This window comes from Oncorhynchus nerka, linkage group LG10 (genome assembly GCF_034236695.1).
Source record: "Oncorhynchus nerka isolate Pitt River linkage group LG10, Oner_Uvic_2.0, whole genome shotgun sequence".
Classification (NCBI taxonomy): Eukaryota; Metazoa; Chordata; class Actinopteri; order Salmoniformes; family Salmonidae; genus Oncorhynchus; species Oncorhynchus nerka.
In genome coordinates, this window is record NC_088405.1 from 27,525,339 (window position 1) to 27,548,887 (window position 23,549).

Below are 23,549 nucleotides of genomic sequence, written 5' to 3' on the forward strand. Positions count from 1 at the left end.
CATGTTAGATATTGCTGCACTGTCGGAACTACAAGCACAAGCATTTCACTACACTCACAATAACATCTGCTAACCATGTGTATATGACCAATAACATTTGATGAAAACATCAATGGTGTAGTGTTTCTACAAGAGCCAACCACATAGGCCTGGATCTCAAAGAGCAAACCTTTTCAGGCCATTTGATGGTCTCCAACCAGATAATGAAAGTGACTGTACTGTGTACACACATTAACATAGACAGACAACAAGCAACATACTGGACTCTGTAGAATCTGAGTGACTCTCTTCTTCTGCTCCATCATGTTGAAGTCCTGCTGTATTTCAGGTGACATGTTCCTGCTGCGGAGGTACTCAGGGTCGCTCTCATCCACCCGGTCAAAGTACCTCTCCTTGGAGTCTGTGCTGGATAGGGACAGGGTCATGGACCCAACAGCCTGTGTGATCTCCACCAAACTCATACTGTCCAAATCTTCAGGATCGCGCCTCCCTCTCTCTGGTCCTCACCTGCCACACTGCAGGACAGCTGGCTCTGGGAATCTGTTGGGGACAGACCAAAACTTCAGTTTCTCACCAGAGCTAGTCAAGTGGGGCCAGATGTTGAAAATGTATTTATTTCACAGGAAACTCGATTGATACGAAATCAGTTCATTTTATTGCTGAGGAAATCTAATAGGAGGCTTACACCAAGTTGCACACACACACACTTTGGGCCACTGAGTGGCGCAGCAGTCTAAGGCACTGCATCTCAGTGCTAGAGGCACCACCACAGACCCTGGTTCGATTCTAGGCTGTATCACAACCAGACGTGATTGGGGGGAGTCCCATAGGGTGGCGCACAATTGGCCTAGAGTCATTAGGGTTTGGCCGGGGTAGGCCGACATTGTAAATAAGAATTTGTTCTTAACCGACTTACCTAGTTAAATAAAGATTCAATAAAATAAAAAACCTCTAACCACTATCTCTGCAGGCAGACAGAGAATCCCGTGTCCACTGTAATCTGTGAGGGAAGGAAACTACAACCACCTACGTCTACTGCCATGCCAACAGCCATAAAGCATGTCAATAAAACATCATAGGGGTGCTTTGTGTTACCACCTCACGTAAATCAACTAGTTTTAGGGTAGTTAGCACCTCGGGTGTTAAAGTAACAGCCATTGGGGTGGTGGGCAACATACTTTTTTGTTGTTGCTCTACTATGCCTGATCAATGTCAGGGTCGTCAGCACGTTCTTATCAACACAACTAGATGTGATGAAGTCTGGACAAAAATTGTGGCAACAAATATTTTTACTCGTTTTACAGTGTCAAACGTGGGCTATTCAATGTACCTTTTCTGCCAAAGATAACTTAAACTGTTATCTGAAGATAACATACAGTAATTACAGAAAATATCAGCAGAGCATTTCCTGTATTGTACCCATAGAATAACTAATGATGGGGGGCTTCTAATCTAAATAAATGGTAAATTAATTCAACCATATGTTCAAAAAGGAGTAAAATGGCTAATTCGTACTGGCAAGCAGCATACAGAGGCACTCAATAGAGTTAACGCTTAAAATCACCTCCAACAATGTGATGTGATGGAAGAGCAGACTAAACAGAGAAAATTGCATGCATGAGATCAATCAAAAGTTTAACGAAGATACTCAACTCTCTGGAAATAGAGATTATGTATATTTTGTACGTAGTCGAGTATACTTAGAAAACTCGAATTCGGCTACTCCATTGAGGAGCGCATCAAGACAAAAAGTTGAAAATGCATGCCAATTTATAGTCGACATCGACTAGTGACTTTCACCTTCCATGAATATTATCAAGACGCAGAGTGCTACAACACTTTGCACAAATCCAGTCCCAAGGAAACAGACAACATAGTATGCAGTAACTATTTGAAACATCAAACCTTTTTGGCAGTGATCGTATCCTCGTAGGCTATCTAACCGAAGAAGAAACCAGTCCTGGACAGAATTAGAATTCAAAGATCGAGAGGGAAAAGTGTTACATGTATTCCAGATTTCGATGCATTCTGACTGCAATGGTGTAAAAAATTAATCCGTATGTGCATTGTAGCTAGTGAATATCTAAACAGCTATGTGTGCACGATGGAGTACGTCCGCGTGTTGAGTGTGGGCATACTGTACTCTCTTTGGAGTGGGTGTGTTTGTGTAGGGAAAAAGGGAAAAGAGAGACCATGTGACTTCTCATATCCGCCTACTAATTAGCCAATTTGGCGGGACAAAAAAAGGAAATTCGCCCCCCTCTCCCTCAATCCAAACGAATCCAACTCATGATCAATTGACTGGCTTCGGTAACAGTAGGCTAATTACATATAAAGTGAAGTGAAACTCAGTTATGTTATCAAGACCTCCAATAGGCTACAGTAAAACAGATCATGGATAGATCGTATTGCTGGACTAATTTCCTGAATATTTATACTTATAACAATGGGAATAGGAATGATGTCACTGTTGGGAAAAGTGTGCGTATGTGTATGACGATCTTGAAAATAACCATCCGCTATTTAATTTCATGAATAATTGAGAAATCTGCCTTTCCCATGGCCTTGCAGAAGAGGTTGACGTTAAGTCTTTGGCCAAACATTACCAACAAATTAAACTTAAAAGCCTCAACGTGCTGTGTATCTCCCCTGACGAATACAGTCAAAAAGTGAATGCAGGCAGTAAGTAGTAGGCTGGTGGTTTGCTCTGTGGCCCAGTGGAAGCAATGCAACACAAATGTTCACATATGCATGCCTCAATAATACACATTACAGGATTGTCCCTTCAGTTCACAGAGATCAGACATCCTTTTAGGAACAGGAGTATTGTGTATGTGTCACACTGAAATAATCCCATTTCCACAATCTTGGATTTGTCAGAATATGATTTAACCTACAAAGCACTTTGAAGGGCAACACATTGCATACAATTGCATCACTTACTGAGAGAGCTCTTGAGTCTAGACATCATAGCTACATTTGATCTGTTTCTTGAATAATCTGACTGTTCTATAAATACAATTGACACCAAGTCTAACTCTCAAGGGTATATTTCACAACTCTCAGAACTTTAGATTGAAAAATGATGTATCAAATGGACACAATTAATTTCCTTTGCCAGAGGGCACACATAGACATCACATTTCAAACAACAACATAGTGATATGCCCCTCAAGCACTGGTGGGATTGTGCAGATATCGTGTTGATTAGCCTACAAACATAGATCAAATTATTCCAGTTCTAGTCAACGGTTGAATTAATTAGGAACATTTAAAAAATAGAAATTACAGTTCATTACCTCTTCAGATTGATGTAAACATTTTATTCCTTACTTGAATTAAATGTAATTGTATATTCTGGCATCCTTTTAAAACTATATTTTGATAGAATGTGTATCTCTAGCCCCTGTTTTGGTCCCTTGGGAATGTGGTTCACTGGCCCATTCAGGAAATAATACTACTTAACTCTATTAACTCTGTTAATGAACTCCCACTCTGGGTTGTGTCCTAACAACTCGCAAAACATTTTTGTTCTGAGAAATTAAAATGGCTTTGTTGCACAAAAATAGAAATAAGATTGACACAAAAGTTGGTAGAACACAAACACAAAGACATACAAATTACAACAAATCATTTATGTGCTCTGCCAACTTGTAGGAGCAATTAATAACATTGACTTACTATAGGAACACAGATGCACTCACTCCCACGCAAACACACACAGAAAGTTTAGAGTAGAATTTGGTCTCCAAATGCACCAAACGTAAACATTTCTTGCTGCACCAAGGACCTCTAACCTATCGGTTCAAAAGGTGACACACACACACACACACACACACACACACACACACACACACACACACACACACACACACACACACTCGGGGAGAGGAAGCAGAGTGGAGTCTCCACGGCGAGGCAGATACGGGGACATATGGGTTGATTTAATGAAAAGCAGAACATTCTCACTGCAGAGTTGTGTGACCCTTCAACTCCCAAAGGCTAGCATGGTTTCAACCCTGCCTGCACACTACACTAAACATGTAGTGCACATACACACACATACTCAGCATCCTCCCACTGAACCCTTACATTCTCTGTAACTCTATTTTGACTTTTTAAACAGGGCAATCCCTCTCGTGTAGCATTGACCAGATGTCTTGTGTTATTACTAGAGATCGTATTCATAAACAGTAAGAAATATGTATCAGAAACACAAGCATACCTCTTTCTTATGATTGATTACTAAGGGCCTAAATACAATCCTCCAAAACACATAAAGGAAAATTCCACTCAAAAACAATATATTGTTATTTGTTTCATTAGCCCATTGTTGACATAGTCCCAAAATGTTTTGCTTGTCAGCAAACAAGTTTTCATGAAGAACTGAGGAAACCCACATTATCTTAGGATAACAACTAGAGCGATAACAGCACAAAAGCGTTTATGAGATTCTACGTCATCCCTGACATGAACTTGACCTCACTCCTTGGCAGAGGGAACCATATAAAAGGCTGATTTATAGAATAAAATTGGTTCACAGTAACACGTCTCACTGCTCTTCCAAAGGATTCCAATGAACTTCCAAGATGTCCACTCTAACATTATTAACAAGTAGAAGGAGACAAAGGAGATGATTGTGGACTACAGGAAAAAGAGGACCGAGCACGCCCCCATTCTCATCGACGGGGCTGCAATGGAGCAGGTTGAGAGCGTCAAGTTCCTTGGTGTCCACATCACCAACAAACTAACATGGTCCAAGCACACCAAGACAGTCTTGAAGAGGGCACGACAAAACCTATTCCCCCTCAGGAGACTGAAAAGATTTGGCATGGGTCCTCAGATCCTCAAAAGCTTCTACAGCTGCACCATCGAGAGCATCCTGACTGGTTGCATCACTGCCTGGTATGGCAACTGCTCGGCCTCTGACCGCAAGGCATTACAGAGGGTAGTGTGAACGGTCCAGTACATCACTGGGGCCAAGCTCCCTGCCATCCAGGACCTCTATACAAGGCGGTGTCAGAGGAAGGCCCTAAAAATTGTCAAAGACTCCAGCTACCCTAGTCATAGACTGTTCTTTCTGCTACCGCACAGCAAGCGGTACCAGAGAGCCAAGTCTAGGTCCAAGAGGCTTCTAAACAGCTTCTACCCCCAAGCCATAAGACTGCTGAACATCTAGTCAAATGGCTACCCAGACTATTTGCAGAGCGTCAACTAGCTGGTGCCCCGCACATTGACTCTGTATCAGTACACCCCTGTATATAGTCTCACTATTGTTATTTTACTGCTGCCCTTTCATTTCTTGTTACTTTTATCTCTTATTCTTATTCAAACCATTTTAAACTGCAATGTTGGTTAGGGGCTCATAAGTAAGCATTTCACTGTAAGGTCTACAACTGTTGTATTAGGGGCATGTGACAAATATAATTAGATTTGTTTTGACTCTAGACTCATCGCAAAGTTATGCATTTACATACAGAATCACTGAATAAAACTTGTGCATCAATCTAAGTAACATAATTGTAAAAATCCCCATCAAAATCCGTAAATTTAAGGTCGAAATATCCGTTTTTTTGCAATCCACTGCATCCGCCTATGTCGGGTTTCCGCATCTGTGGTGGAAGGTGGAAGGTGGCCGAGCTCCAGCGGTGTTTGTCAGACCATGAGACATCCCAAAAATCGGTCTTCTCATGAAAACACATGTAGCGTCCAAACGGTTTGGCCTACAAACTATTATGACCACTCCATGGAAAGGGGAGACTCCCACAAGTGTCACGGGACTCGTTTGAAGGTAACCCATACAAACAAATGGAAGTATGTTTTGTGCCAACAAAAATAAGGGGTTAATTATGTGTCCATAAAAACACATATTTCCTTAGCTTTCTTATATCTCCTAGATATAGGACAGACACTTCAAAACCTTATACCTTATGATGTATTTTTAGACTGTCTTTTTTGCCATTTATGAATGTATTATTCAATGCGTTTCTGTGGGCTTTAGTAGTAAAGGCCAAATTCTATATTTTATAAAATATTTTTTATATATTTTGGGGGGATACCTAAAGGGGTCCTAAAATTCAAAATGTAATAGCTAACTGACTCATATTATGACCATCTTAAAACAATTCCATATGTTAGCTAAGTAAACCCCATGCCCCCTCCCCTACCACCCAAACGGCTTAGACTTTTAGATTGGTAACACGTGAATGGCACATATCCACTCCAGAAGATGCAATATGCTGCACGTCTTTTGGGTCAGTTATGTGGTCTGTTCTCATTGTCAAAATGTGCATAATAACTTCCAAACAGTGTTTTTTACAACTCGCAAAATAATTGTGAAAGCGAAAGTTTGGCAGGAATTCAATTAGATTTCAGCTTTAATGAATCACTGGATCAGAACTCTGGCAGGCAAGACAGTAGTATATCCTAATAAACTGACTGTAATGGCAACTAAAATCATTCATTTATACCTTTCTCTCCATGTGGTTCTTGTCCCCATGTGTTAATTTTGCTTTTTGTTTTCTTTAGCTGTTTTTCCCATCAGAGCATCTAACTCAACACAGCATTGGTCAAACAGGAATGTTTTGGCCAGTGTGTTTTTGTTGTTGTTTGTTTTTTAGCTTACTCCGTCAGTAATTGATTGATTCTCACAAGAACTCTTGATGAAAATATGTTTTCTATTTCAGTGTTCACATTTTATTTTCATCATTTTCTAACAGACTTTTATTTATCAAGCTATGCTAATAGTTATTACTGTACTAATCTGAAATGTAACACAACATTAACTATCAATGAATCTAATCATGGAATCTCCTTCACATACTCCGCCAAATGTTTCTAGCTGACAAGACTTCTGGTTCGTTGGAGGCCATTAAAGTTTATAGGCATTATTATTATGTCTGTTGCTCAAACTGAGGAAATCATTTCCACATCATGGTGGCTGTCAACGTAAGTGTGGGGATAATGAGAAAAACGACATCTCTTCACAGGAAGCCTCATGGTGAACTCTGGGCTTCCAGACAAAAAATCATCTGTTTGTCATCGCAGAGAAAGAAAGAAGAGAGCGAGAATCCTAATAATGTAGACCAGCCAGCCCTATCTTCCCCCAAACTTCCTTTTTCAATTAATCAATCACATTTTCTTTATAAAGCCATTTTTACCTCAGCAGTTGTCACAAAGTCCTTTTCAGGGGGAGTCTAGGTGTCTTGGAGGTGGAAACATCCTTTTCTCATCAGTCAATATTACAGGTCATGTTGACTTCTTGACTGATTATTCCTGCCGTCAGAGCAAAATGTTAAAGGTCATATCCCCTTATCAACCATTCGCATTCGCATTCGCTCTACGTCATATCTGTTGATTTTCTTGTGTCTAGTTAAGGACTCTTTAAAGACTGAAAGGTCAACTTTTCTCTCTAGGGTCTATGAAATATTTCCAGAGACTTTTATGTCCATGTCTGTCCCCTCCCCTACCTCAATTTCTGGTAATTATCCTTTGGCCTCTGTGATGGGGAACACCATATTTTATTATCAACAAAAGGACCTTTGACCCTAACCCAAATAATTGATACCAACTGTTGAGAACCAACAGACACCAAAAATAAAATGTGTTGTTTATGAGTTAATTTGATACAGTAAAATGTCCCACCGCATAGTTTCAGAGTTTGAGGAAATGGATACCTCATCGAATTCCACCAACAGCACCTTCAAGTCGGTTCCACTGAGAAGAAATATCCATCAACAACAGCTCTCTCAAGAGAATACCACCATGGACCAATGTTGAACAACTTCACAACTCCCTAGATACAGTATGCATAAACATGAACATTCTTAACCTTGACACATTTGCTTTGAGAGTGTCTTAGCCACTGAATTTGTTACCCACTTCAAGCCTTTTTGTAAGTAATGAAATAGGATTAAGCCTCTGTAATGCTGATTAAATTGATACCTCACTGTAAATGGGTGGTGCACAGCTTTCTCATATAATGGAAATGTAGATCATTTGCCCCAAGAGCCTTATGTAATAACCAAGTCAGTGTCAAAGGCCTGAGAACCGTCTATTTTTGAAACCCTATTTCAGGATATTGAACACTGCATAGCTTAACTGAAGGCTACTCCTGCCTTTGGTCTGAGCTATTGTTCCCCCTTGTAGTGTTCTAAGTTTACTGGCAAATGCACAAACAAGAGAACTACTTTTACAAACATTTACATGTATGCTGAACTCTATAATATGAAGAACATGCTATAGGGGAACCTAATCATATGGAATTTCTAAATAATAAACCCTCTGACTGCAAGTCTATCTTTTCAATACAATCACACTACTTATGAATATGCATTGTACTCACTAGACTTGAACATGGTTCTGCTATTCACTTTAGCAGTGTGGGTGATGAGCAGCAATATACATGCACAGGCAACCAGGGACCTGGAGCAATTTACGTTGCTGCAGTCAGAACAGTATTTTCCACAGCTTTATATAGAATTTAAAACTGACAGATACAACACATACATAATGACTAGGAGAGAGGATTGAGCTGGATGGGGGAGATTGAAGCGACGGCCAAGCTTTGTTTATTTACAGTACATGGAGGACCTGGCAGAGACTGGACTGGCCTCTATTGCCTCCATCATAGGATGTGGTCTAGGGTGCGGCTGACTATTGGGCTGGAGTAAGGGTCTGGCCTAGTTTAACTCCTGGTGGGTTTATCATATAAAACTAGACCATGGGAAGATGAAGCTGAAAGCTAAAACATATACACTGAGTGTACAAAACATTAAGGACACCCGCTCTTTCCAGGACATAGACTCCAGGTGAATCCAGGTGAAAGCTATGACTCTTTATTGATGTCACTTGTTAAATCCACTTTAAACAGTGTAGATGAAGGGGAGGAGACAGGCTTAAGCCTTGATACAAATGAGACATAGATTGTGTAGGTGTGGCATTCAGAGGGTGAATGAGCAAGACAACAAATTGAAGGGCCTTTGTATGGGGTATGGTAGTAGGTGCCGGGAGCATCGGTTTGTGTCAAGAACTGCAACGCTGCTGAGTTTTTCATGCTCAACAGTTTCCCGTGTGTATCAAGAATGATCCACCACCCAAAGCACATCCAGCCAATTTGACACAACTGTGGGAAGCATTGGAGTCAACATGGGCCAGAATCCCTGTGGAACGCTTTCGACACCTTGTTAAGTCCATGAATTGAGGCTCTTCAGAGGGCAAAAGAGGGTGCAACTCAATATTAGGAAGGTGTTATTAACGTTTTGTGCACTCAGTGTTTACATAAATAACTTTACTTTTAAGAACATGGCAACTATTTGAGTAAAATTCATGGCTAAAGAGATTTGTGTTGTGTAGAAAATATCCAATATGTTCCAAATTATGTCTTTCTTATTATGATATACTGCATCTGTCCCTCCCACTCCCTATTTTGCTGAAACATTGCTTAAACTTGACAAATTAATTGATAATGCTTAATGACATGGTTAAAATGGTTTGGGTCACGACCCACTGCATGTAAACTTGATGGGTGTCTGAAAACCTACATTAAAGGACACAATTAGCTATGAAATCTTGCATGTCTCAATTCCACTACACACGCCTACCCAGTGTATAATATTTCTAGAGAGCGAGACATTCATTGAAACAGCTATTGGTAACTTAATTAACTCAGCATCTGGAACTGATGAGGTTCTGGTCAGAGAAAGACCAGACAAACAATAAAAAATATATCTCGGCATCAGCAAAAAGACATCTAGATGGTTCTTAATTTTATGTTATTTCACCTTTATTTAACCAGGTAGGCTAGATGAGAACAAGTTCTCATTTGCAACGGCGACCTGACCAAGATAAAGCATAGCAATTCGACACATACAACAACACAGAGTTACACATGGAATAAACAAAACATACAGTCAATAATACAGTAGAACAAAAGAAAACAAAAAGTCTATATACAGTGAGTGCAAATGAGGTAAGATAAGGCAGTTAAGGCAATAAATAGGCCATGGTGGTAAAGTAATTACAATATAGCAATTAAACACTGGAATGGTAGATGTGCAGAAGATGAATGTGCAAGTAGAGATACTGGGGTGCAAAGGAGCAGGTGGCGATGTAATTACAATATAGCAATTAAACACTGGAATGGTAGATGTGCAGAAAATGAATGTGCAAGTAGAGATACTGGGGTGCAAAGGAGCAATATAAATAAATAAATACTGTATGGGGATGAGGTAGGTAGATAGATGGGCTATGTACAGGTGCAGTGATCTGTGAGCTGCTCTGACAGCTGGTGCTTGAAGCTAGTGAGGGAGATATGAGTCTCCAGCTTCAGAGATTTTTGCAGTTCATTCCAGTCATTAGCAGCAGAGAACTGGAAGGAAAGACGACCAAAGGAGGAATTGGCTTTGGGGGTGACCAGTGAGATATACCTGCTGTAGCGCGTGCTACGAGTGGGTGCTGCTATGGTGACGAGTGAGCTGAGATAAGGCGGGGCTTTACCTAGCAGAGACTTGTAGATAACCTGTAGCCAGTGAGTTTGGCGACACGTATAAAGCGAGGGCCAACCAACGAGAGCGTACAGGTCGCAATGGTGGGTAGTGTATGGGGCTTTGGTGACAAAACGGATGGCACTGTGATAGACTGCATCCAGTTTGTTGGGTAGAGTGTTGGAGGCTATTTTATAGATGACATCACCGAAGTCGAGGATCGGTAGGATGGTCAGTTTTACGAGGGTATGTTTGGCAGCATGAGCGAAGGATGCTTTGTTGCGATATAGGAAGCCAATTCTAGATTTAATTTGGGATTGGAGATGCTTAATGTGAGTCTGGAAGGAGAGTTTACAGTCTAACCAGACACCTAGTTATTTGTAGCTGTCCACGTATTCTAAGTCAGAGCCGTCCAGAGTAGTGATGCTGGACAGCGAGCAGGTGCGGGCAGTGATCGGTTGAATAGCATGCATTTAGTTTCCCCTGCGTTTAAGAGCAGTTGGAGGCCACGGAAGGAGTTGTGTGGCATTGAAGCTCGTCTGGAGGTTAGTTAACAGAGTGTCCAAAGAGGGGCCAGAAGTATACAGAATGGTGTCGTTTGCGTAGAGGTGTATCAGAGAATCACCAGCAGCAAGAGCAACATCATTGATGTATACAGAGAAGAGTCGGCCCGAGGCTTGAACCCTGTGGCACCCCCATAGAGACTGCCAGAGGTCCAGACAACAGGCCCTCCGATTTGACACACTGGACTCTATCAGAGAAATTGTTGGTGAACTAGGCGAGGCAATCATTTGAGAAACCAAGGCTGTTGAGTCTGCCAATAAGAATGTGGGGATTGACAGAGTCGAAAGCCTTGGCCAGGTCGATGAATACGGCTGCACAGTAATGTCTCTTATCGATGGCGGTTATGATGTCGTTTAGGACCTTGACCATGGCTGAGGTGCACCCATGACCAGCTCTGAAAACAGATTGCATAGCGGAGAAGGTACGGTGGGATTCAAAATGGTCGGTAATCTGTTTGTTAACTTGGCTTTCGAAGAACTTAGAAAGACAGGGTAGGATAGATATAGGTCTGTAGCAGTTTGGGTCTAGAGTGTCACCCTTTTTGAAGAGGGGGATGACTGCGGCAGCTTTCCAATCTTTGGGAATCTCAGACAATACGAAAGAGTGGTTGAACAGGCTTGTAATAGGAGTTGCAACAATTTCGGCAGATAATTTTAGAAAGAGAGGGTCCAGATTGTTTAGCCCGGCTGATTTGTAGGGGTCCAGATTTTGCAGCTCTTTCAGAACATCAGCTATCTGGATTTGGGTTAAGGAGAAATGGTGGGGGCTTTGGTGGGTTGCTGTGGAGGGTGCCGGGCAGAGTACTGGGGTAGGGGTAGCCAGGATGGAAAGCTTGGCCAGCCGCAGAGAAATGCTTATTGAAATTCTCAATTATAATAGTTTTATCAGTGGTGACAGTGTTTCCTAGCCTCAGAGCAGTGGGCAGCTGGGAGGAGGTGCTCTTATTCTCCATGGTCTTTGCAGTGTCCCAGAATCTTTTTGAGTTAGTACTACAGGATGCAAATTTCTGTTTGAAAAAGCTAGCCTTAGCTTTCCAAACTGCCTGTGTATATTTGTTCCTAACTTCCCTGAAAAGTTGCATATCACGGGGGCTATTCAATGGTAATGCAGAATGCAACAGGATGTTTTGTGCTGGTCAAGGGCAGACAGGTCTGGAGTGAACCAAGGACTATATCTATTCCTAGTTCTACATTTTGTGAATGGGGCATGCTTATTTAAGATGGTGAGGAAGGCACTTTTAAAGAATAGCCAGGCATCATCTACTGACGGGATGGTCAATGTCATTCCAGGATACCCCGGCCAGGTCAATTAGAAAGGCCTGCTCGCAGAAGTGTTTTAAGGAGTGTTTGACAGTGATGAGTGGAGGCCGTTTGACCGCTGACCTATTACGGATGCAGGCAATGAGGCAGTGATAGCTGAGATCTTGATTGAAAACAGTAGAGGTGTATTTGGAGGGTGAGTTAGTTAGGATGACATCTATGAGGGTGCCCGTGTTTACGGATTTGGATGAACCTGGTAGGTTCATTGATAATTTGTGTGAGATTGAGGGCATCAAGCTTGGATTGTAGGATGGCCGGGGTGTTAAGCATGGCCCAGTTTAGGTCACCTAGTAGCACAAGCTCAGAAGATAGATGGGGGGCAATCAATTCACATATGGAATCGAGGGCACAACTTGGGGCAGAGGGAGGTCTATAGCAAGCGGCAACAGTGAGTGACTTGTTTCTGGAAAGGTGAATTTTTAGAAGTAGAAGCTCGAATTGTTTGGGTACAGACTTGGATAGTAATACAGAACTCTGCAGGCTATCTTTGCAGGAGATTGAAACACTGCCTCCTTTGGCAGTTCTATGTTGACGGAAAATGCGGCGCTGCCGGAGTCTCCCGCCTGTCCGAATCTCCCATCTATTCGTGGCCCGTAGTAAGGGTCCCCAGTCCGAGGTCGGCGGAGAGGGTCGCCTCACAAAAGGCGCCACTTAAGATGGCCAAGACTATGGTGGAGTGGGGTTCACGTCCCGTGCCAGAGCCACCACCGCGGACAGATGCCCACCCAGACCCTCCCCTATGGGGTTTTGCGGTCGGAGTCCGCACCTCTGGGGGGGGGGGGGGGGGGGGGTACTGTCACATCCTGACCTTAGTTCCTTTTGTATGTTTCTATTTTAGGTTGGTCAGGGCGTGAGTTGGGGTGGGCATTCAATGTTTTTGTTCTATGTTTGTATTTCGATGTGTTTGGCCTGATATGGTTCCCAATCAGAGGCAGCTGTCAATCGTTGTCGCTGATTGAGGACCATACTTGGGTTGCCTGTTGCACCATACTTATTTATTATTATACTTATTTTCCACCATAATTTGCAAATAAATTCATTACAAATCCTACAATGTGATTTTCTGGATTTTTGTCTCATTTTGTCTGTCATAGTTGAAGTGTACCCATGATGAAAATTACAGGCCTCGCTCATATTTTTAAGTGGGAGAACTTGCACAATTGGTGGCTGACTAAATACTTTTTTGTCCCACTGTATGTACAGTATATATGTACACTACCGTTCAAATGTTTGGGGTCACTTAGAAATAAATGTCCTTGTTTTTTAAAGAAAGGCCATTTTTTGTCCATTAAAATAACATCAAATTGATCAGAAATACAGTGTAGACATTGTTAATGTTGTAAATTACTATTGTAGCTGGAAACGGCAGATTTTTATGGAATATCTACATAGGTGTACAGAGGCCCATTATCAACAACCATCACTCTTACGTTCCAATGGCACATTGTGTTAGCTGATCGGAGTTTATCATTTTAAAAGGCTAATTAAAAGGCTACTAGAAAACACTTTTGCAATTATGTTAGCACAGCTGAAAACCTTTGTACTGATTAAAGAAGCAATAAAACTGTCCTTAGAATTGTTGAGTATCTGGAGAATCAGCATTTGTGGATTCGATTAAAGGCTCAAAATGGCCAGAAACAAAGAAACTTGTCAGTCTATTCTTGTTCTGAGAAATGAAGGCTATTCCATGTGAGAAATTGCCAATAAACTGAAGATCTCGTACAACGCTGTGCACTACTCCCTTCACATAACAGCGCAAACAGGCTTTAACCAGAATAGAAAGAGGAGTGGGAGGCACCGGTGCACAACTGAGCAAGAGGACAAGGACATTAGACTGTCTCACAAGTCCTCAACGGGCAGCTTCATTAAATAGTGCCAGCAAAACACCAGTCTCAACGTCAACAGTGAGAGGTGAGTCTGGGATGCTGGCCTTCTAGGCAGAGTTGCAAATAAAAAGTTATATCTCAAACTGGCCAATAAAAAGAGAGGATTAAGATGGGCAAAAGAACAAAGACACTGAACAGAGGAACTCTGCCTAGAAGTCCAGCACCTCGGAGTTGCCTCTTCACTGTTGACGTTGAGACTGGTGGGAAGAGGGAGGGGGGCTTGTTGGGTTAATAAAAAAGACTACTGAACAGGATAACACATCTGGTAAGGGAAAGCCTTATCAGTCCAACGTTTCCTTCTAAACAGACTTACAGGTGATTCATTCCATTCATCCATGATATGGATTGTCATTCTGATCAGTCATTGAGCAAGTCTTTATGGAGTCTGTATAAAGTAATCGTCTTAAAATGAGGAGCTACTTTCAAAACATTTCCTGATTTACAGATATGACATAAAATATTTAAAAAAACTTGCCCTGTTTGCAGTTACAAACTACTGTAATAGTTCAATTCACTTGTCTCAACAACCACCATTGCAAAAACTTGAATGCTGTTCCACTTACCTCTCTGTGGGGGAATTTGTCACATAAAACTCCCACAGTTCTGCCAGTTGTCAGTCTGCAGTTTACATTATCACAATGGGAAGGGTAAAAATCTAGCTCCAACTAGGATGAAGGACTGCTGCTTTGCCTCTCATCTCCCTCAGTTCCTCACTGACATGCACTGTACATTCTCACAGCTTGCTCGGAAAAACCTCCAAACATGTCAGACGAGGTTGTGGAGATACCAATCTGTTGTATGGGACTGTATTGTGCAAAAGTGGGAGGAGCAATACAGTCACACATCCACCAGATATGTTCTGGCAAAGATGACTAGAACAGGAATATTGAACGTTTTGAGAGTGGGCTTTAAATAACTAAACAGTTCATATCAAATTAAATAAATGGTAGTATTGGAGTGTTACACAAAGATCTGTGACATTACAATGATGAATCAGGGATTACCAATGAAATAAATCATTTGATTAATTCATACTTTATTGCTTTTTTCACTTTCAGTTGTCTGGATGAGATATTTTCAACCTGCTTTCTGTGTGCAGCTAGGCTACATGTTGTAAATTGTGCAGCTCGGAGGACAATGCAGAGAATGCTTGCCCACTATCACCTCATCCTCCCACACAGGAGTGGATGAGTAAAAGAGCACTGCTTCCCTTCTCCACTGTGCTGCCTGCCTGAATACATGACATATAGTACATTTTATTCAGTACATTGTGGCCTAGAGCCAAGCATTTGCATAAAGAAGCAGTAAAGCAATACAAAGACACTAACAAAAATAAATACCACATGAGAGAGAAAGTGTGTGTGAGAGGGAGAGAGAGATAGAGAGAGAGAGAGAGAGGGAGAGAGAGAGAGAGAGAGAGAGAGAGAGAGAGAGAGAGAGAGAGAGAGAGAGGGAGAGAGAGAGAGAGTGAGAGTGTCAAAGAGTGTTTGTGTGGGAGGAAACAGAGAGATGGAGAAGAGGAATATTACTTTTGATATAGGAGATATGAACATCTATCATAGGGGGTACTGGGTATTCTCACGATGTTTTAGGGGAACCCAGTACTGTAGACAGTGTGTGGGACCGACTACCACGTTGTTCCTTTATGTATCTATTACACATTTGATTAGACGACAATAGAATACACACATATAATACAGAAGTATAGACAATATAACTTTAAGACAAAGAATCAACATTGATAATGAATCATCAACTTTAAGGAAAGAAAAATGGAAGAGCATCAGTAGTGATTTTAGGGCCTCTTTACACTACACTGCTTCCACAACATAAAGTAGGTTCAAGAGAGATACTTGTATAATTTATTAATGAGCCGGATGTAGATTCAAATCTCTCTTTGAAGACATTAACCCGGAACTTTGCCGACTACTAAAGACTTTTGAAACCTGCATAATACATGCATAATCTATGAGCAGAATTACAGATTTACCTCAATTAGCCATGAAATCCCTAGTTTGAAAGTGACTGTTTTTCCACTATGCGGGCCAGCCCCTAGCAATTCGAGCAGGTTGACATAAAGTGTAGTGAACTTTGCTCTAAGGGCAGAAATATTCTGATTGGTTTAGGGAAGAACAAATCCAATTGGTTTCAAAAAGATCAATGGGCGGAGATTAACAGATGCATAACTTTTTAAAACAAGGGTGGAGGTTTCAACTGAGAATATTGTAAAGAAAACTTTGAGTTACAAGATGTAATAAATCATTATTGTGTTACAGTAGTCAGACAAAAAGTGACAAAATCTCTAAAACACAACTGGTAAAATACAGCAAGCTAGCAGCAACATGCTAAACTACTCAGAGCAAGCAAATGAGCTAAGTATTTAGCAACTTCTTACCTACCAATGTTGAATTAATAAATAGAGCTAGCTAGCTAGGTGTCAAATATACAAGAAAGTCAGCTGACATCTGATTTATTGAAATGTTATGTTGAATAATATATATGAACATAAAAATGAGAGATGGACAGTTATGCTGCCCAAGGGGCAGCAACGTAAAATGCTAAGTTTAGCAGAGCTAGTTGGCTAGCAGATAACTATCTCTTACTAATGCTGAGTCATAGAATATACCAGTAAGTCATCTCCCACTTACTTTATCAAACTATTTAGTTGAATACGTTATATAAACTTAAAAATTGGAACAGATTGTTATGCTTCCTGGGGTTAGAAATGTAAAATTCTACACTAAGCTGAACTAGCTATCTAAGCAGTTAGCTACCTATTACTAATGTTGAATAAAAAAGCAGAGCTAGCTAGCTAGCTTTCAAATATGCCAGTAAATGAGAAAATGATTACCAAAACGAATTGGTAAGATTAAGCTTAATAAACTATAAATTGGAATATTTAGTTTAAATAAAACTGAAAAAAAAATGTGGCAAACAAATTAACACAAAGTGCTATATTTGGTGCAAATCCAACACAACACATCACTGAGTACCACTCTTCATATTTGTGGCTGCATCATGTTATGGGTATGCTTGTCATCGACAAGGACTAGGGAGCTTTTTAGAAAAAATAAATAGAATAGAGCTAATCACAGGCAAAATCCTAGCGGAAAACCTGGTTCTTCTTTCCAACAGACACTGGGAGATAAATTTGCCTTTCAGCAGGACAATAATCTAAAACACAAGGCCAAATATACTAGAGTTGCTTACCAAGACGACAGTGAATGTTCCTGAGTGGCCTAGTTAGAGTTTTGACTGAAATCGGCTTGAAAATGTCTGTCTAGCAATAACCAAAAATGAACTTCACAGAGCTTGACATTTATTTAAAATAATCATGTGCAAATGTTGTACAATCCAAGTGTGCAAAGATTTCAGAGACTTATTTCTGTATTTTATGTTCAATAAATTTGCAAACATTTCTAAAAACATGTTTTCACTTTGTCATTATGGGGCATTGTGTGTAGATGGGAGAACATAATTCATATTTAATTCATTTTGAATGTAGGCTGTAACACAACAAAATGTGGAATAAGTCAACGGGTATGAATATTTTCTGAAGGCATTATATGTGACATAGTATGCATATTTGGGTAAACGCTTTTTCTCCCACATCACGTCCCTGCAATAATTACCTTCATTACTTTAACAGTAAACAGCATTTTTGCTCTGTTAGCTGAACAAAAAATGAAATGTTGTGAATCATTGCATTAATCAAGTGTGCAACACCATGTGCAATATGGTTTAGATGAGAAGCTCCTGTATAGTATAGTAATAGCTGTACTCACACAAGAAGCAGGAATGTGGCTTGGGCCACAACACATCCAAGGCTAGTGTAAACAGAAAAGTTGCAAATCGGATGTTGAAGAGAGATAGATCTCACTAGACACATTTTACTAACGTAAATCCTCCCTTATTTAGATTGGCTGCAGCTTCTTCCACCCACCATGTTGTTGTTGTTTTTAATAGGCTGAAAAAAACGTTCATTTCCTGAACTTTCTCCAATCAGTAAACCACACCCGCAGGATAACACCCCATCCCAGGAGCACACCCAACAAGGCCAGTGTCATAAAGTTAGGAGGTTTAAAACTAGGAGTTAAGCATTTGTAAACAAGCCCATGTCAATGGCTAAGATCTCTGCAATACATGCATGAAAATGTAAGCAACACTTTCTCGTAGGAGGAGTCTAAAAACGAAATAATACAACACTTGGTCTCATAACGTTTTGGATTTTGTGTAGGCCTATTAGCATATCTGGAAATATCTGTAACAACTCCAGTGCTTGCTTACACTGCCATCTAGTGAAAGAAATATACAATAATAAAAGGGCTATAGACCTAATAATATTCTCTTTTCAGTTTTACCTCTCTACTTTTGTTCTACATTTATTACAAAAAAGAAAGACCTATACAATGAATGTAAATAAAAACCCATCATATATTTAGCATTTAAATGTTTTGTCCTCTTGGAAAACATTCCATAAGATGAACACATTAGTAGATGGGCCAGAGTAAAATTGTCTACGTGACACTGGTTAATGCCAAGACCATTTCTATTCAGTCTGGAAAAAACCTATAGAAGCCAAATGAAATCAATCAAAGAACTCTGTGTACTTCAAAATCAATAGGCCTATAAGATTATTCAATATACGCTCAAATCAGGAAGTGTGTGACAATGAAAGATTCAAAGTCAATATCATTCAGGGCAAGCTAAGGTAAACACAGCTATTGAAATAGATATTTTTAGAGCTTAAAAATCTCTCTCTAACTACCTCTCTCCGTCCATCTCTTTCTCTCTCTTTCTCTCTCTCTGCAAAAGCTTTTACTGCACCCCATGTTAATCTAATGGGACTATGGGTCAGGCACTCAGTAAAGGGGACAAGATACAGCCAGGAGACTTCCTCCATGTCCCTATAGGAACCTGCACACAGATATTACCTGATTGCTGCCTTTAATAGGCTGAGTTTAAACTCCTGAAATTTGAGACACAATTGATTCCCACAGTACGTTAAAGTTTTTTTTTCATACTCCTGCTGCAATAAGATTTCAAAATCCTCAAATACTGCATATTGGTGGTCGGTTTATGGTGTGTTTCAATATGGATAAGGAAGTTGATAACTCATTCAATCATGGTGATAAAACCTTTACATTTCAATTGTGTCTGAATAGCTACTGATATGTTGATATGCTTACCTGAAATAACTAGATTCAACTGAATCCTGAGATGACCTAGCCATATAACCACTGGGAATCTGGTGTATTTGTTCCACAGCACTACAACCTAGACAGAAATAGGCTGGCATTTTCAGACACTTACGAAGACGTCACTCCAAACAATATGAATTAGCCCAGACATGCTCACTCAAGAAGACACTTCTATACACTACAGCCTAGCCAGTCTTTGAACTCTGTAAAAGGTCCTCATTTCATCATTCACCACCTCAAGAGCTCTTTACTAGAACCTCTCATGTCGACAGAAGAGCCTGAAATGTAGTTCCTTCCCTGTTTCACAGATTGCCAAAGCTAGTTCAGACCAACCGATTTCTCCTGAGGTGACTCGATACCTTAATTACCCTTTGAACAGATGAGAACTTTGTGAACATCACAGGCAGTCTCACTGCATTCACTCAGACTTTCCAAAGGAGGCAATTACAACTTCTGCCAAATGTTCGGCTTGGCTTTGAAACTAATAGATAAGAAACAACCATATTCATGGTTTAATAATTTTGACGCTCTTTTAAACCTTTGCTAAAACAGTAATGGTTTAGCAGGGGTGTCAAACTCATTTTGCCTCGGAGGCAGCATTCTGTCTTCAAAGAGGTCCTGAAAATGAACACTCAGTTGTGTACAAAACCCCCAGCGTTGGTGTATTAATAACCAGAGTTGAGTGTGATTGTGTCATTTTGACTCTGTCTAGAAACACTGGAAACTCATTATCATATTTCCCAACATGCTCTACTGCAGCTTGATTTTCAGAAATGTTTACTTCAATATCTTGTTCTTTGCATGTGCATTGATTGGTTGACTAACCTCATGCTGCACGAAGATAAATAACATACATTTTTCTAAACGAATCAATGTGTTAGCAGTTGGACTATAGCACCCGTTAATGAGATGGTTGTTCCAGTTTAAAAAATGTAGGTCATCTCAGTACTCAGTCTTCCCTACCCTGTTAGTCATTCTGAATGCAGGTTGCAGGTGTTTCAAATTGTTGGATAACCTCACTCTGTCTGGATTCCCATAAGAATCATACATCACTTTACAAACCAGCATAATGTGACTTGCAGGCCTGATGTATAAACTGTTTTTGGAGGGTTCTAGGAAGAACGTTCAAAGGGTTGTTGGTAGAATCGGTTTATGGTGTGATGCAGAATGGATAAGGAAGATAATAACTCATTCAATGATGGTGTTAAAACCTTTTAAGGCCAGAATTGGACTTGTCCAGAGTAGATTGTGGATAAATACTAAAGATATGTATGTAAAATGAGTTTTTGGTGATTTTTTTCCACAAAACTAGGACCTAGACAGAAATAGACTGACATTTTCAGACACTTACAAAGAAGTCACTCAAAACAATATGAATTAGCCCAGACATGCTCACTCATGTAGACATAAGACACTTCTACACACTCCAGCCTAGCCAGTCTTTGAACTCTGTAAAAGCTTCTCGTTTCATCATTCACCACCTCAAGAGCTCTTTACTAGAACCTCTCATGTCGATAGAAGAGCCTAGAGTTACCTCCCTGTTTCACAGATTGCCAAAGCTAGTTCAGACAAACGGATTTCTCCTGAGGTGACCCGATGCCTTAATTACCCTATGAACAGATGAGAACATTGTGGATATCACAGGCAGTCAACCTTCAAACTTTCCACATGAGGCAATTGCAACTTCTGCCAAGTGTTTAGAGTGAAGTTTAGAGTAAGACTGGATACAGGCCAAAATTCAGCAACCTATTCATAATAAATAAGTTCAGATGTGAGAGCCACCTGCATGGGCACCTCAGAGACATAACCCAGTAAACAAAGCTCTAGAATATGTATTTTACAGACGTTGAAGTTAGGTTCATTTTGGGTTCTGAATGAATGGTGAAAATACGTATTCTTTGGGACTCTGAAAATATGTATTTTATGGACGTTGAAAACGCTTATTATTATTTACTTTTTCTGATATTTGTCTTCCCCTTTTATTTGAGATGTTTACTACATATACAAAGGTATATGGGGTGGCAGGTAGCCTATTGGTTAGAGTGTTGGACTAGTAACTGAATGGTTGCAAGATCGAATCCCTGAGCTGATAAGGTAAAAATCTGTTGTTCTGCCCCTGAACAAGGCAGTTAATCCATTGTTCCTAGGCTGTCATTGAAAATAAGAATTTGTTCTTACCTGACTTGCCTAGTTAAATAAAGGTTAAAATAAATACGAACAACAACTTTCAGACATGCAAACAATGACTCCATCTACTCTGTCCAGACTCACATGCTCACACCCCCAACCCTATTACCTTCATTATTGTTTGCCACATGGCCTCAAATTCTAACAATTTGTTTTTCTCGGTCACCCATGCTATTTCAATATTTCAATAATAAATCATTATATTTTCCCATTGTGTTAATGATTACGGATTGGTTGATTTCCAAGTTTTTAGTATGCGTTTTTTCAAGATGATTGTTAAGAGAATTTCAACTGCACACGCTGTACATTCTCAATGAAGTATTATATTACAATAATTATTTTTTAAACCACTGAATAAGAAAGAGGAGCCAACTGAAGATCACAACATAGAATATTTAGTATTGCTGTCACACTATTATATTAGCTTTTTCAAAAGCTTTAAAACTGACAGACGTCCAGACCGGCCAAATCAAGGCTGGTCTGGACTGGACCAAATCTGAACCAATTATAGACATCTATGTTTGGGCCAAATATAGGCCGTTCTGGATGTCTGTGGGTGTTGAAATTGAGGCCGGTCCGGACAGGACCAAATCTGAACTAAATATAGACGTCTATGTTTGGGCCAAATCAAGGCCAACCGGACTAGACCAAATCTGAACAAAACAAAAACATCTATGATTGGTTCAGGTTTGGTTCGGACCAGATAAAAAAATAAATAAATAAATAAAAGACTTCCATAAGACGTCAGTGTCAGTCCATGCTTAGTGGGATGAGTTTACGACAGATTATAGCAACGAGTTCACTAGAGAAGTTCACATTTTTATATGGCCATGAGTATGTCTGTTGAGGGGGACTGAGGGGACATCTGCTCTGAGACATATAAGCATGTTTGAGCTACAGTCAGTGTAGGCCTGCACCTGTGTGTATTGAGTGCCAATGTGTATAGCATTCTCTCAGGTTGGTGCATCAAGAAGAGTGCCACTGAGTGAGTCACCGAGTTTGTACAAAGAGAATGCGCTGCTGCCTTTGTTTACTATGCTGAACCCAGCAGCAATAGCAATAGTGATGGGAGTGCCTAACTGAGATGGGTGAAACGTCAACCTCAGAAATGGCAACCCGTTAACGACCAACCACTGGTGCCCCCTCCTCCCCGAAATGTTTTTTTGATGAAAATGCAAGGTTGCCAGGACATTCAAAACTTTCAGAACAACCACATGCCAAACTATCCAAAAAAACACATGCCATTGTTGGGCAGCCTAATTGTGATGCACACACACCTGGCACTCGCCTTGACCACATGAGCTATTCATTTGATGAAATAGCTATTTAAGAGCTACTTATTTTAATAAATAGAAAAGGTATTCATTTTATTGGTCGTTAGGGTACATGGTTTAAATTGTTAGCATTTTCACTTGGCTAAACAGCTGTCCGTTTGGGAATGCATTACTTATAAAGCAGCAGACCTACTAAACAATCTTGAATGCTTTTCTATAGGACACAGCCACAACAGACAATTCACTGAAGCTGTATTTGCCATTGAGGAATGAAATCCATAGCTATTCTACAGCTCTCCAGCTTTCCTTCCATATAAGGTTTTGCTATTCTTCTACTAATCCCTCTCTATATTGAAAGCGGTCAGCTCAAGAGGTTTAAACATGTATCCAACGCTAAGATACATGTTATCTTGCGTTTATGGTAACCCAAGGATATGCACATGCACGGAAACATGCATGCACACGCATGCACACCAACACTGTGTTACAGTATCTGCAGATATCTCCTTTACTTTACAAATAATCTTGAAGTTAACCTTGATGCAGTCTTCAGTGTCCAGTTTATGAGGCTATTCGTGGCACAGTACAAAGAGGCATAAACTCAGTGTGACAGAAGCGTTCAGCTCTGTACAGC

General features: G+C 40.4%; 1 protein-coding gene across 3 annotated transcripts in view; it reads right to left on the bottom strand.

Moving 5' to 3' along the window:
• The window catches only part of add3b (adducin 3 (gamma) b), a 35,547-nt gene extending 17,417 nt beyond the window's left edge, over window positions 1-18,130 (bottom strand). The window contains exons 1-2 of one of the 3 annotated variants that reach the window (XM_029669358.2): window positions 18,039-18,130; window positions 261-540 (exon numbers count right to left, since the gene is read on the bottom strand). In XM_029669358.2, coding sequence (XP_029525218.2) covers window positions 261-461 — 201 coding nt within the window. In that variant the 5' untranslated portion in view covers window positions 462-540; window positions 18,039-18,130. Of the gene's footprint in view, window positions 1-260; window positions 541-1,905; window positions 2,164-14,816; window positions 15,026-18,038 lie in introns of those variants that run through there. The other 2 variants (XM_029669357.2, XM_029669356.2) reach the window with 2 other exon arrangements.
• Between the last annotated feature and the right edge of the window lie 5,419 nt (window positions 18,131-23,549).